This window comes from Ceratotherium simum, chromosome 1 (genome assembly GCF_057802395.1).
Source record: "Ceratotherium simum simum isolate JZ-2026a chromosome 1, ASM5780239v1, whole genome shotgun sequence".
Taxonomy (NCBI): domain Eukaryota; kingdom Metazoa; phylum Chordata; class Mammalia; order Perissodactyla; family Rhinocerotidae; genus Ceratotherium; species Ceratotherium simum.
The window spans coordinates 62,699,074-62,714,507 of record NC_141900.1 but is presented as its reverse complement, the minus strand read 5'-3'; the positions used below and the strand labels follow the sequence as shown (position 1 = coordinate 62,714,507).

Here is a 15,434-nt window from a genome sequence, read left to right as displayed (position 1 = left end):
GAGGCCAGCTCACTCTGACCTCTCTTCTCTTCCACCCTTGGCAGACCCCTTAGGAATCTGATGAAAGCCGCAGACCCCTCCACGGAAAATGCACACCCTCACTGAACGTGGCTCGGGATTTCAGAGCAGAGGAGCCCTTTGGCCCACAAGGCCTCAAGGGACTAAATCACTTTTCCCCTCTTAGCTACTGCAAGTTGTCCTTCCCATCCTCCATCAGCATCCCCCATGCCTGGCACTGACTGCACTCTGATGGGCGAGTCCGTCCCCCCAACAGGGCGGAGCTCCCGGGCAGAGCCTGTGGGCCCCAGCACCCAGCCCAGGCACAGGTGGGGTCAGAAATGTGCGAGGGGGGACAAAGGGAGGGATGCAGTTCCTAGTGCTCCCTGGGCCCTGCTCTGACAGGGGCAGAGGGGACTAAAGGGGCTGTCACACTTCCATCCTGCTTTCCCCCCTCATTCACACTCCAGAATCAAAAATGGCCCCTCAGATGGAGGGGTGTCCCTCAGATGGAGTTCTGGGGTAGGGCTGTGTCCACTCCCTAAGACCAGGGATCCTGAGGGCAGGAGGACAGGCAGGCGCTCCCCCTCAGACTGGGTCCCTAGGGATGGTCTGATCTCTCAGACTCAGAGATCCCTTGTGGGAACACAGTGCCAAAAGAAGAAAAACTACAGGGAACCTGAACAACCTGTATTATCCTTTATTTTCTTAACATATAACGAAATTCCAATTCCAGAGAGACATATATGCAGAGCAGACAGAGGCAGGGTCCTGGTACGCAGCAGCCAGAACTGGGCAGTGGGTGGGTCTGCTCCCCTCTCCCCTCCAGCACAGCCCTCACCACTCCTGGTCCCTGGCCATTGCCCAGGCAGAAACCGAGAAGCTGGGGATGAGAGGGGCCAGTCTCACAGTCCAGAGAGCAGCCAGAGGCATGGCCTCGGCTGCGAGGCCTGGCCAAATCATGATCTAGCTGTGGGAGCTTGGGCCTCAGTTTCCTTGTCTATTAAATGGGCTAGAAGGCCCTGCTAGGAAATGGAGAAGAGAGTGTGTGGATACTGTGATGCATCGGTGACCGTTAAGGGCCTCCTGGTCGTCCCACTGCTTCTAGATACCTACGTATTGTGTCTCTCGGTTTTTGTCACCACCGTGGCTACAGGCACGTAGGGGCACCAGGCCCTGGTGGAATTGAATGGACTGTGTGCACAGCTGCCCCCAAAGCAGACTCTGGACTCTGAACCGTCCTTGGGCTGCAGTGGCAGCTACTTCACCAGGTCAAGGCCGACTCCCCTCCAGGTAAACGAGAAAGGGAAGGCTGTGCCCCGGGGTCACACAGGAGCCTGTGCAGGTCACCCAGCTGCTCAAATGCCTCCAGCCAGGAGCTCAGGAACAAGGGGGAGTCTGCTCCTCCTCCCCCCTCAGGACTAGCTGGAGGCTTGGAAACACCCCGAAGGGTCCAGCAAGGGCATCTGCCTCCGTGGGCTGATCCACATCATGGTCATCTGTCCTCAGGTTTGGGGCTTCAGATAACCAGCTGCCCTTTAAAAAACACACACCCGCATAACGGTGACCTGTGTCTACACTGGCAGGAGGAAGTGGAGAACCGAATAATGATCAAGATGATGCAGTGATGGGTGAAAAGACCGGCTAAAACTCAGTGAAGGGACATGAGTAGTCCTCCTTCGCCCTCTGAGTAGCCTTCTTTCTGCAGTAGTAGGCCCTGTTCGCGGAAGCCCCAGCTTAGCAATCAGCCCTGCTCGCCCAGGAACAGGAACTCCCAATGGCCTGCACTCTGTTGCTCTCTGCTTTGCACGTCTATGCATATGTACACGTGTTCACATGGATGTTAGGTACAGCTATACACTTGGGGAAAGAACCAGGGCAAGTGGGAGAAGCAGCACTGGTCCAGACTATGTCTTCCAGAACCGGCGGTGTGTCTTCACTTACCGAATCCTAGAGAGGGACCTCAGACCTGGAGAGCTCTCCCCTGTCCCTACCGCTTTACAGACGGGGTCCCTGAGGCCCAAGATAGGGGCGATCCCAAGGTCATGCAGCAAGTCCAAGGGGGGACTGGAAGCGAGCCACACTGCAAGGATGAGGCTCGTCTGCCACTTGCCCCCACCACTGCCCCGCCTGGGAGCTCTTCCCCGAGCACCCTTAGGAGCAAGGTGCATGCTCTGAGAAGAAGGAGGGCCACGCCCAAAGGCACGAAGCAATAATGGTGGCGCCCCAGGCACCGGCGGCAGGTGAGTCGGTGAGCAACTTTGGGATGAGGGGGCACTTTCTGGCACACCTCCCATCACACTCTGAGGGGACAACTTAGCAAGGTGGGTCCCTTTCTTTCACCTCCTCTGTGACTTCAAGGGAGTGGGTAATTGGTAAATCTGGGTCCCCAGGAAGCCCCGAGGCCAGGAAACAGAGAAAGAGAAAGAAAGTGATAGAAACAGCCCCAAATCAGGCCTGACCACGCAGGTCCTGTGGATCTTTGGGAAGTGACGTTGGCCAGCTTGTCAGAGTGTCTGCAATATGGATTTCAGCCCTCCCCTCCCTCCGCCCGCCCCTGGCCCCGCCCCCCACGTGGATGCCCGGGCCAGGCCGCCTCTATTTGGGCTTCATCTCCACCCTGGCGTTGATGTCGTCGCCATCCAGGTCGTACTCCTCCACCTGGCCGCTGGTCCACACCTTCACGCGGTCTGCGAGGTCGCTGCTGCGTGGGGCCAGGATGAAGTCGTAGATGAGCACCGCCAGGGCTCCCCCGATGAATGGCCCCACCCAAAAAATCTAGGAAGAGAGCAGGCGTGCTCACAGGGTGTCTGATAGGGCCTTCCAGGCTCTGCTGAAAGCCCCCTCTCCTGGCACTCTTTTCCTGAATTCCCCACCCCACCACCCCATTGGATGGGTTTTCTGCGCCCCGTGCCTGGGACAGAGCACCCTCATTCCAGAGCCCCCAGAACTGGCCAAAGCCAGGACGGTGGTAGTGGGCATCTCCTTGCCTCTGTGTGGCCCAGCTCAGGCTGCCTGAGGTGGTCAGACCAGCTCCTTCCTGCGGTGGCCTCTGCCCCACCCTCCCCTGCTTTGGAAAGGCCACAGGAAAGTCTAGTCTGATAAAAGGTTGGCCTGGAACAGAAACACCCACAGTAAGAACAGCTCAGTCCACTGAGTGCTTGCTCCGCACTGAGCTCAGCTTACAGGTGGTGAAGTCGTCATCCTCCCGGTCATCCCGGGAGGCGGGTAGATAGCACCATACCCCACTTCACAGCTCAGGAAACACAGGCACCGAGAGGGCCAGCAGCCCACCCGGGGTCACACTGACTGGGAAAGCGGCAGAGCCAGGATTGGGGCCTGCCTCTCGACCACGCTGCTGGGATGACATGGGGCAGGTCTGAGCTGGGCAGGCAGAGGCCTGGCCTACGCTGCCCGAGGTGTGGCCCCACCGGCCCCTTCACCTCAGGCCTTGACTCCCTGATTTCCTCCGCCCTGGTTGTCTCCCAGAGCCTCTGGGATGAGAAAGGACATGGCAAGGTGGGGTGGGGCCTACCATGGGGCACCAAAGCCTCCCTCCCCCCTCCTCCACGGGGGGCCCCGCCGCCCTTACCCAGTGGTCTTTGAAGTTGTGAGTGATCACGGAGGAGCCGAAGGACCGGGCAGGGTTGATACTGCAGCCGGTGTAGTCAATCTGTGAGAGGGAAGGGGCCGGTGGGCAGAGGAGAGAGAGAGAAACAGGGGTGAGAGAGGAAGACAGACAGTGACCCAGAGAGAGAAAAGACAAGGAAGTGACAATCAGACCCAGAAAGAGAGGGGCACACTGACCCAGAAAGATGGTCAGGAGGTTCCTGTACTTCCCTCTCCCTCAGCCCCAAAGAGCTGATCGCACCCCCCTACACCCCCATGGCATGAACCCTGTTGAGGGTGCCCTCCACTGCCCATGACAGGGCACCTCGACAGTCTCTGCCTGGCCCTGCCCTCCCCACCCCACCCCACCCCCGCCAACCTGGGAAGGTCCCTCACTCACCGCCAGCAGGTGTCCCAGGGCCACAGAGAAGCCAATGGCAAGGGGGCCTGAGCCCCCGAGGTCACGGCGCCTCCGGTCCGTGGTGGCCAGCACACACAGCACGAGCTGCAGGGTGGCAAGGATCTCGATGCCCAGGCCCTGGCCTGAGTTCACACCCGGGGCCAGCTGTAGGCAAGAGGGGCAGTGAGGCTCAGTGAGCAAGGCAACTGGGGACTGTGTCCTAGGCCCCCCAGGCCCGGGCAACAAGGGCCAGACCCTCAATGCCCTGAGAGCCGATCACATCAGCCGCTGGCTGGGCCCAGAGGGGGCAAGGCCCTGTCCAAGCACGCACAGCTGGTAGTGGACATCAGGCCTTGTCCCCTCCCATGCCTGTTAAGGAAGCACCAGCTCGGCCCCTGGTACCTGCCTAGACCCTGCAGGCTCTGCCTAGAGGCCAGAGAGGCCTGGGGCGCCTCTGCATCCGGCTATATACAGGCCAGGGTACCCTGGGGGTACCAAGGCCACAGGTGAGGGGCGAGCCCCAGGCCTGGGAGGTGAGGGTCAGGCACACTTATAGGAGAAGAGAAGTAAATGTGTGGGAGGGCCCAGCTGGAGACATTGCTTCATGCCCCCAAAATCCAGAACATTCCACCCCATCCCCTGCAGCATCTAAAAATCCCAAAGCTGGGAAAGGTCTTCTTCGCTTAGTTGGCCTGGCTCCCTTTGTCCCTCTCTCCTTCGTGCCTGTCTCCCTTGCTGCCCCCTTCTCTGTCTCCTTCCCAACTCTGTCTGTCTCTCCCCTGCTCCAGTGTCTCTCTCCTATTTCTTCTCAGCCCTGCCCTCCCTGTCTGCCCCCTCCCTCTTCCTCTTGGCCCGGCCACCCTCCCTCTCTCTGGCCACATAGGGCCCGCCACCAGCATCTGGCTGCCACTTGCTCCTGGGCCACTTTTAGAAACATGACTCACGGAAAAAGAAGGGAATGGGAGCTGCCATGAGGTCACCGGAACCCTCTCCCTGCAGCTGCACCAGGAAGACCCCTCCCCGGGGAGTCCCTGCACCCTCTCCCATGTGGGGGGTTCCAGGGGCCAGGTGTGCCCACACAGAGGAGCTGGGCCACATGGGCAAAGGCCCACTCGCTGAGAGGCCCGGATATGGCCACGTAGGCTGTCTTCTCCCAGGCAGGGCTGGTTCACCCCAAACAAGGCTGAACTTGAAGTCTCATCCTGAGGGTGGGAGGTATCTCCAAGGCCATAAGGCATTTTGCAAAATCCCAGGTGAGGGGCATTCCTCTACTCTCCAGAGGTTTTCTCAGCCCCACCCTGAGGCCATCTTACAAGAACAATTCTCTTCCCGCCTTTGTCTGCAGCCCTGGGTCATAGGGAAAGTGACTCACATCCCCTCCCCTGCATGCAACCCCAGCTCTGGGCCTTTCCTGGCCCACCCGAGAGCTGCGGCCCCTCAGCTCAGCCAGCCCTCTGGGCAATGCCCTGTTTTCTTCCCACCCCAAGGTGGGGCCATGGAGGCAGGAGCCCTGTCTTCAGGTCCTGACTCTCCTACTTGCTGGTGCCGTGAGCATGGCCTTTCCCCTCTCTGGTCTTAGTTTCCTCATCTGTAAAATGGATCTAATTTTCCCTGCCCACTCTCCAGAGCAGCCAGAGGTTCAAAGGCAGCAGGGGCTGTCTTGGGGCATTTGGAAAGGGCTGCAGAGGCAAGCAAGATCCAGACAGTAGTGATTTTGTTCTGATTCTCCCTCATCTTATCCCCAGGATTGGGGGACAGACAGAAGGGGAAGGGCCTTGCTACACAGGGGTGTGGAGATGGGAGTGAGGCCTGCCTGGAGCCGGCCAAGCTCCATGGAGGTGAGGCTTGTACTGATCGACGCCCATCACACTCACACCTGCCACCACTCTCTGTGTCCCAGCGCTCAGGAAGCTCAGGGCTCCTCCCCTTGTTCTCTCCTCTGCTCTCCAGGGTCGGCCTAATTGCTAGCTGGCGGGAGTCCTGAAACCAGCCCTTCCACGGCGATTAATGGACCAGTCGCTCTAAGTGGCTCCTCCCTCAACCTCCCGCATCCCCACCTTGCCCCTCTCACAGACGTGGCCTGGGTGAGCTCATCTCCTCCCTCGGCTCTTAATCAGGGTCTGAGCACCCTAGCCCCTGCTCTGCCCAAAGGCACCAATTTTTATGCAAGGTGAGCAGAGCAGGGGGCCTGGTGCTGTGCCCAGAACTCTGAGTCCACGGGAAGGGGCCACCTGCCCTGGGAACTTTGGGATATACCCCTTCCTGATGGCCCAGAGCCCTTAGAACCTGACTGCCCAGAACCACATGGGTAGGTAACCTCCCTCTCCTAATACCCATTAACACTACCACCACCACCAGGAAGCCTCGCCTGATTGCTTCAGTGTTTATTGACTGCCTTTCCTTCAACTGCCAATGCTCTTGCATTACTTACATCAGAAAAACTTGATAATTCAGAATTGGAAGGGGTAATTAAAGGTCTGTTGAAACTTGATGTCCAGGAAAGAGCAGATAAAAATTCAATACATTCGTTGCTTACAACCTGAAACAATTGCTAAATAGGGCCAATCCCAGTTGTGGTCACTTGTTATTGGAAAAAAATAGATGTTTGCACATGCCCAGATAGTTTTGCCCGGCCCAGGTCTTATATTTTACTGATTAAGTCCAAAAAAAAGAAAGTAACAGTTTTGTGAATGCAAGAATAAACAACAGAATAATCCACACATTTAATCTGGAGCATCAGAAAGACATGAGCTCTCCCTTTGTGTACCAAGCCCATGGAAATCTACTCTCTAGGCCCACTTCAGACCCACCAGCTGTGAGAAGCCTTCCCAGGTCCCTGGCTGGAATTAACTTCTGCTGTTGTCCCACCACGACCTCACTGAACTGCCTGCAGCTCTTATAGAGAAGCAATTATCCTGTCTCCTGTGTGGGTGCTCAGCCCCCCTGGCCTGGGAGCTCAGTGAGGACAGGGCAGGGAGATCTTCCCATCTCCCTCCCCAGACCTTGGAGGGGACACTCATCGTGTGGTGACAGAAATGGCAGAGGATGCTAATTTTCTGGGACTTCCACCCTCTCTGGAGGCAGCCTGGCTCCACGGAAGTTCTCTGGACCCAGGGCTGGCTTCTTTGCTTTCTGGCTGGGAGACCACAGGCCAGTCATTATTCTCTGTGGGCCTTACAGGGCAGCCCATGCAAGGGCTCCGTGTGATGATGGATGAAGAAGCTGAGGCCCAGGGAGGAGACAGCAAAGCCAGGATCCTTGCCCCAGGATCTTTGCCTCCCCATAAGCCCAGGCCAAGGTGCTGGCTACCACCCAAAGGATGTGGCTGTTCCCAGCTTGGACTGGGGAGCTGGCAGAAGGACTCTCTATAGCTGCCAACGTGTCCTGGGCTCCAAGGTGGTACAGGGCTGACCTCTCCAGGCAATGGGCCTCAAACCCTCCCCGTTGCCCATGGGCAGGCTGACCAAGGTAGCTTCCATGGCCCAGGGCCCCAACTTGGCCTGGGAACCCTCGTGTCCCACTCTTGGGGAGCAGCAGGCTCCAGAGCCCAACATGGCTACAGCTCTAAGTGTCTGCTCCTGAAGAACAGGGGATGGGAGACCTGGAGGCCTGCCCCGCCCACCCACTTGATTCGGCACTCACAGCAGGGGGCCTCAGTGGGCCCCCAGTGTCACCCTCCATGGACGTTCATGTGTTCATGTGTATCTGGGTAGCCACAGCTCCGTGTGCCTCTATGTGTCTTTAAAGATGGGTGTCTGCAGGATCTATGGGTAACCACACGTGTCCAGTTGTGACTCTCTCCTTTTCTTTTTTGTTAGATATTAAGAGATTTATTACACAAAAATTAAATGAAAAGTCTATCAAAGAGCTATAAAAATTCTCAACCTGTATGCAGCAAACAATATAGACTGAAAATAAATGACACAAGAATTGACAGAACTACAGGGAGCATCTGATCAATTCACTAGGAGAATGAAAGAGTTTAAGGTCCCTCTCTTAGAAACTGATAGAATGAAGCAGTCAAAAAATATAAATAACATGAATAGGGAGGATTTGAACCACATAATTAACAAGTTTGATTTAAGGAAAATATGTAAAACACTGTACCCCAAAATTAGAGAATATACACTGTTTTTCAGCCCATGGGGGACATTCAGACAAATGGGTCATGTATTGGCCAAATGTATCTCAACTGTCACGGAGAACCCCTGTGACACAGGGTGCGTCTCTTACCAAGGTGGGCTCTGTGTCGGGTGTCTCTGTGTGGCATGTGGCCCTGGGTGGCCGTGCTGTGTCTGATGGCATTTCTGAGTGTGTCACCATGCCCTGTGTGTCATACACCCACACACAGTTGCCACTACTGACTGGGGAGGGAAGAGGAGAAGGGAAGGAGGCCCCCTTGAGCAAGAAAGAGAAAATATGTCTCAAAGGCTCTTTATTTGCTCCCAGAAGCCATTTCACCTCCCTGACAAGAAACAATACACAAAGCAATGGCTTCCTCCTTCCCTCTCTCCTTCTTTTCCTTACTCCAGGGCAGACCCCACCCTCCTGCCAGGGAAAGGAAGAGGCTCCATTGAGAAGCCCCCACCCTACTCTCCTGGGGTCCCAGGGCCTGAGTGGGACCACCCAGACTTGAGAATGTGCTCCATGCCCACATGTGTGTGCCCCCATGTACCATGTGTGAACAGTGGGCTCAGTGGCCTTGGCCTAGATTCTAGCCCCAGACAGTCTCCAGGATTCCTCCCTTCCTGTCATGGGACCCCTGCCTCCAAGACCCACAGTCATCCCCCAGCCAAGATCCAGAAACCTGAGTGCAGGATTGCCTCCCACAAGGCCATCTGAACTGCTGCTCTCAACATGGCACAAAGCCTGTGACAGGACCTCCCTGTACCCACCCTGCTGCACCCCCACACAGCCAGATGCCCCCAGCACAGCCCGGCTGCTGGACAGGTTCTACTCGCACACCCCCAATGACAGGGAGCTTATTGACTTGAAGGCAGCCCCTTCTCAATTAAAAAAATATCCTTCCTTACACTGAGCGGACATCTGCCTTTCCAGTCATCTTGATGGTGGGATTTCAGCTAAAAGGAACTGCTGGTGGAATGGGGCCCTTTCCTGCCTCTTCTATCATCTTCAGAGTTAGCGTTTTCAGCCTTGAGGTGTGCTTACGCCACTGGACTGTAGCTCCTTGGCTGTGTGAAGACAGCCCCTCGCTAATCTCCTGGGCACTGCTGTGGGCAAGGAGACCCTCTAGTCCCCGGGGAGATGCCCTGGCTGAGGGGACCGTGGCCATGACAACATTTTCCTGCCCTCACCTACAGGCATGTGGGCTCAGCCCGAGCCATTCGAGAGACCCCAGATCCATTGGCATTTCCAAGGACAGGGACCATGACCCCCATGGAGGCTCTGTTAGCAAGAACCAAGGGCTCCCTGTGCCCCCAGGGAAGGTTTCCTAAGCCACTTCCCAAGGGACGGGCAGGGGGCATGTTTGGCCTGCCTGGGGATAGCCCTGGTGGGCTAACACTGCAGGAACACCTGCTGGGTGGGGCCCTAGAGAAAGTGGGGAGCACTGTCCAGGTCCAAGCTCAGGTTGGGGAGAACTGCATGGAATTGGCCTGTAAGGAGCTAATGGCTCCAGATTGGGGGCGGGGGGCTGTGGCCCAGGAGGCAGGAGCGAGGCAAGTCCCTTAAACTGAGGCACCCCCTTCAGAGTGTCGCCCATTCAGACAGGTGAGGGCCGAGTGTCGAGTGGGCAACATGGGGCCAGTGGGACTGCCCTGAGGGCTCTAACGGGGGAAACAGCTCAGAATTTTCCGTGGTGAGGGAAGTCTCCACCGCAAAGGTCTTGCCTCCCTTGGTGCCCTCCCCCTCATCTGGTTCTGGCTGGAAACAGTAATTATACGTCCCAGCTGGCACCATGACCCAGCCCCCAGCCCCCTCCCTGGGCAGGCCGGCCTGGGCATGGCCGTCGGAAAACTCTGGCTTCCCTTTCCCCAGCCTACCCCCAGCTCTCGAGAAGGTAGGAGGTGCCCTCAACCCCAGGAGAAGTGATGGCATGGAGTGGGGGGGCTTCTCACTCTGTGGTTGGGGAAACTGAGGCCTGGAACTGAGGGATGTTTAGGGCTGAGGTCTGGGCCCTGATGCAGCAGGTAGAAGCATCCCCAGGTAGTCAGGCCCAGAATAAGCAGGGCTAAGAGAAGACCCCAAAGAGGGGAGGCTTGCCCTCTGCTTGAGCCCGCTAAGGGGCTAAAATCACAGGCTCCAGGATAGCTAAGAATCCAGTTCCCTCTAGGATGCAGTCAGACACTGGCCTGAGTCCCGAGCTTCACCACCCTCCGGAGCCCCAGCCTCCCACCATGACCCCCAATCCAGCTGCAACCCACGACTCCCAGGCCTTGAGGTCCCACTGCCCCCTTGCCTGTGTTCATGCACTTCCTCTACTGAAAGCCCCTTCCCTAGCAGGGTCTCCACATTCAGGCTCATGTGACACCTCCGCCCTGAAGCCTTCCTGGTCCTCCCCACCCATTAAGGTCAGAAGTTCCCTGGCCTCCCTGACACCTGTTATCACACATGGCTTCTGCAGTATATCACAGGGCAGCTGTGCATGGGGCTTATCTCACCTGGGCAGCTGTGCATGGGGCTTATCTCGCCAGGGATTGTGGGCTTCTCCAGGGCAGGGAGCCAGGTGATTCAGCCCCTCATTCAGCCCACAGCAGCCCCAGGTCGTGTTTGCAAGGAGCATGGCTAGCGAGCCACAGAGCGGAAGAGTATAAAGAGCGGGTAAATGGGCAGGACTCCCAGGTTCATGAGTGAGCATCTTCCATTTCGCAGAGCCCAAGTGCAACCTGCTATGTCCCTATTTCACAGATGGGAACTAGGGCCACACCGGGAGCTCACACATCAAGTCACACAGGGTATTGTGGCTGAGCTAGGGCAGGGCGGGCTGGGGCACCAACCCCTGCCTCTCACCCTTGGCTGAAATTGGGGTTTAGCTCTTAGAACTAGCCAGGAATCCTGCAGGCTGGATGGAGGCCCGTGGTTTCTCCAGGGCGTATCCTGAGCCCTGACTCAGTGAGCAGAAAGTTGTCCCCATCATGTCCCTGGGGGACACCCCCTGACTCACCCCAACCACTTCCTGCCACTTCTTTCCCTATTTTCCCTGCAAATCTCCATGCCAACGACTAGCTCCACCCAAGTTTGGGTCAGGGTGGGGTCCAGGGCCCAAGGGGCTGCAGGACCCTCCACAGGGCCTGGAGGAAACAGTGTGTCACCTGCTGGGTAGACTGGACTCTGCCCCTCTTGAAGCCCTGAGGCCACCCCCCAGTCCCTTCGGATCCCAGGTCCAGTGTCTGACAGGAGCCCTTGGGGGTCACTTTCTCTGTCTCTAGGCCCAGGACTTGTGCTTCTGGACCCCAAACTTCCCTCGTGTGGTCAGGGCAGTGCCTGGGCCCCCGCCACAGCGCTCAGTGCCCTCATGCTCAGCATGGCCCCTCTTGGCTCCTCTTAGCCAAACCCTCCCAGGAAGGGTAATAAACACACATCCCCAAAGAGAGCTTGCTGGTGGTACGGGCGTGGCTGATAGACAACAGGACACTAGGTCTCCTCTTGGAGCCTCAGGGTCCTCAGCTCCAGGAAACTCAACAAGTAAGTAGCAGATGGGACCTGAACCCAGCGTGCCTGCTTCCCAGCCCAGGGCTGGCCCCGCACTAGGCTGCCCCTTTTTCTCCCCCATCTGCAACCCCGCTCAGCCCAGGTATTCGGGTGACTCTGGAAAATGGAGGCCAGAGAGGGGAAGAGACACTGGAAGCAGGCATGGCTAGATCAAAATGGCCCAGAAGTGCCTGCCCTCCTGCGTCTGCCTGGATGCCCATGTTAGAGACTGCTAAGTCTGCCAGCAGATGCCCTGCCTGCCTGTCCCTTGAGAGGGAGGGTCAACAGGCGGCCAGAAGGCCGGGGGAGACGGCATCCCTCCCCTGTGAGGACACCTTCCGCATCCCCATCATGCCCAGCCGAGCCCAAACGTGAACCTGACCCTATCCAGCGGGCACTCCCTGGGATCACCTGGCTCTGCCCCCACTGGACACTGAGGCCTGGAGGGATGTGGCCTGCCAGAGCACCATCCCTTACACCCACCCTGGCCACATCTTCCTGAACTAAAGTCTAAACTCCAGCCTACAGGCTAATCTTCAATCTGGGGCCGGGCATCGGTTGGCTCCATGAGGGGGCTGGGTGAGAGGTCACTGTGACACAAGAAGTGCTAATCCCCCTGTGGCAGGGCCGTGCCAGCTGCCCTCTGCACCAGACTTTACCGAGCCTCCCCAGCTGCAGCCCCAGGATCTGAACTTTGGGTGGGAAGCAAGAGGACAGTTGCTATAACCACCCACCGAGCCCTTAGCCAGCTCCCTTTCTGTTGCCACACCCACCTGCCCTGCCGGGGGCCCTGCCAGCCTCCTTTCTCTAGGTCTGATTCCTCCTCTCTGCTCCTTTGCCTCTCTCCCTCCCCGAAGGGCCCACGCTCAGATACATCCTTCAAACCTTACTCAGCCTCTTGGGCCAAATTTCCCCCTGCTGTGGCCCAAGCCTGGTCTAAGTTTGCACTTGGCTGAGGGGCTGGAAAGTGACAGCAGGCAACCACCGCCAACGGCCAATTAGCTGTGCTAAGCAGCCCGGGAGGAATTCTTTTCAGCAGCTGCCACCCAGTTGCCAACATCTGCTTATCATGAGTGCCCCCAGCCCCATTCTAGCCAGGAGCAGTGAGCACACACAGGTACACGCTCACCCCCACACTGACTCACACACCAGCACTAACATGCTCACAGACACACTTCCAGAAACAGACACACAGGGGAGCACACAGCTTACACAAGCTTGGAAAACCACGCCGGCATCCACGTGCACACACTCGTTCACACACACACACACACGCGCCACACCTCTCAGTGCCGGGCACAGAGAGTAGAGCCCAGACAGGAGGCGGGATGTCCTGGCGCTGGCCCCACCCCGTACTGTAATCCAGGAAAACCACCTGCAAACAGCCGGCAAGTGTTTCCCCCACCGCCTCCATCTTTGTCTGATTCCTGGGGGACAGAGGAGCGAGAGGGGCTTTTTCCTTGAAAGCAGTTTATCTGGGGACCTGTGTGAATGTGGAGGCTGCCTGGAGGCCTGTGCGTCCCCCCACAGCAGTCCTGATCACGCACTTGCAGACCTGGCTGCAGACATGCCAGGCATCTGGTTCAGGGGGAGTGGGGACTGAGGGCAGAGTTTCCCCAGTGGCCAGGCTGCATGCAGGCAGAGGGAGCTGCCTGCACAGGCAGGGCTGCAGGGAGCCAAGAAACTACAGTCGAGGGGTGATGAACTGCTGGCCCAAACTTCAGCAGCCTCGAGAGCTTATTTCCCACAATAGATGCCCACAGGGGATACCGGCAAGACTGTTCTCTGGGTCTCAGTCCTGGCAAAAAACAGGCGCTGGGCTGCAGGCGGAGCTGAGTTCCAGCCCCAACTCTGCAAGACCTCCAGCAACTTCTGTTCTCTCTGTTCCTCGGTGTCCCCATCTGCACAATGGGCAGAGGATGAGACCAGTGCTGTCTCAGCACCATTCTAGACGCCCCTGAGCCTGAGGCCAGCCCACTCACCTCATTGCGGCCAAGCGAGTTGTCGGGCAGGGAGGAGGTGACGCCCGAGAGGATGGCAGTGGCGACGATGGCACCCACACACTGGGCGATGATGTACATGAGGGCCCGGAGGATGCTGATCTGGCAGCTGAGCAGCAGCCCCAGCGTGACAGCCGGGTTGAGGTGGGCGCCGCTGATGTGGCCCACGCTCTGGGCCAGCGTGGCGATGCTCAGCCCGAAGGCCAGCGACACCTTCACGTTGTCCTGGGCTGCACCTGATGTCTGGTTGTTCTTCACCGGGTATTGGAAGCCCAGGGCGGAACCAATGCTGATGAAGATGAAGAGGGTCATGGCCAGGAACTCGGCCACCACCGCCCTCCAAAAGAGCTTCGTCTTGAACTCGCTGGCCATGCTGGCAGGGGTCTTGGCTGGAGACTGCTGCCTGGTGCCCGACTCCCTCCGAGAGCTGAGCCACAGCCCAGGCTGGGCCTATTTATAGGGCCCGGGGGGAAAGAGGGGGGGCACAAAGGGAGGAAGGCCTCTCCTTGCTCCTGGCCCGCCCCGCACCGCACAGGCCTCCTCTCAGCGATGGATGCAGACACAGCTCTGCTGTCGGCCTGCCAACTTTTTTTCCTTTCCTCCTCTCCCCCCTCCCTCCCTCTCTCCCTCCGCCCTCAGCCCTGCCCTGCCCGAGGAGGCAAGCAGGAGGCAGCCACTGCTGTAATAGGCTTTGGGAAATTCTTGCAAGTTGGCCCCACTCAGGGGGCCAGAGAAATCCAGGTGTGCAAAGCTCAGGGGGTGCCCAAGGGCAGAGCCAGGCACTCCAAATGTGGCAAGGTGGGCGGGTTGGACTCGGCGGGTGGACGTTGCCCTCCCTGGAGGCGGGCACTGTGACCCTGCTGCCCTGGCATCCCCATCCTACCTCAGAGTGGCCTTAGACTGCAGTCCATGGGCCCAGGGGTCCAAAGGGGCAGTCTGGGCCTCCCACACTCCGGGTCAGGCCTGGCCACTGGATGTCACTTTAGGGATGTCCCCACACCTCCAGCCCCACCAGCCAGGCCTCAGTTGATGGGGGCATGGAGGCATCAGAATGTGCAGAGAGCTTGTCTGTGGCCCACCCTCTCAATGGCAGGCCTGAGATAGGAAAGGGTGTGGGAAGCCCCCACTGCGGGAGCCCTCAAGTTTCTAGGAAGCAGTTTGAACTAGTGTTTTGGGGGCAGGTGGGGAAGGTGAGGGCAGTTTAGGACTTTCCTCTCAAAGGCTGTCCAGCTGGCAGACCTCTGGGGAGACTGAAGGAACGGCAGCCTGACCTGGAGACTGGAAGGCCCAGGAGAGAAGAAAGGAGCAAGGGAGAAAGGGAGAGGCCCCAACAGAGCAGTGAAGAGGAGAGGAGACAGACAGACAGACAGAGAATGAAGGACAGAGTTATAGGGAAGCGGAACCATCAAAAAAATGGAAGTGAAAGAGATGATCCCCAGGCAGAGGCAGTGAGACAGGCCAGGGCTGAGAGAGAGAGACAGAAGGAGCACAGAGGGAGAGGAGACAAACTGGAAAGAGGGGAGACACGACTGGACCCAGAGGCAGGCAGGGAAAAGGGAAAGATGAGGGAGGGGCAGGCAGGTGAGGGGGAGGGACCAGACAAGCTCCCAGCCCCCACACCCCACCCCCCACCCCCGGCAGGGGAAGGGGAAGAGGCTGCTCTGCAGACCCCTGCAGTCCAGCCTGTGCCTGTGCCTCCCCAAGCCAGAGGTCCAGCGGTGGCCAACAAACTGAGCAAGAAACTGGACTCCTGGGCCAGGAGCCCCGTCAGGAGCCCC

The 15,434-nt window shown here is 58.2% G+C and overlaps 1 protein-coding gene across 1 annotated transcript; it reads right to left on the bottom strand.

The window, feature by feature from the left end:
* Positions 1-2,574: 2,574 nt before the first annotated feature.
* Positions 2,575-14,069, bottom strand: AQP1 (aquaporin 1 (Colton blood group)). The gene is made up of 4 exons (XM_004418860.3): positions 13,639-14,069; positions 4,007-4,171; positions 3,590-3,670; positions 2,575-2,775 (listed from the first exon to the last, which is right to left on the bottom strand). The coding sequence occupies exons 1-4, from the start codon at positions 14,026-14,028 to the stop codon at positions 2,596-2,598; spliced, it is 816 nt and encodes a 271-aa protein (XP_004418917.1). The 5' UTR covers positions 14,029-14,069; the 3' UTR covers positions 2,575-2,595.
* Positions 14,070-15,434: the final 1,365 nt, after the last annotated feature.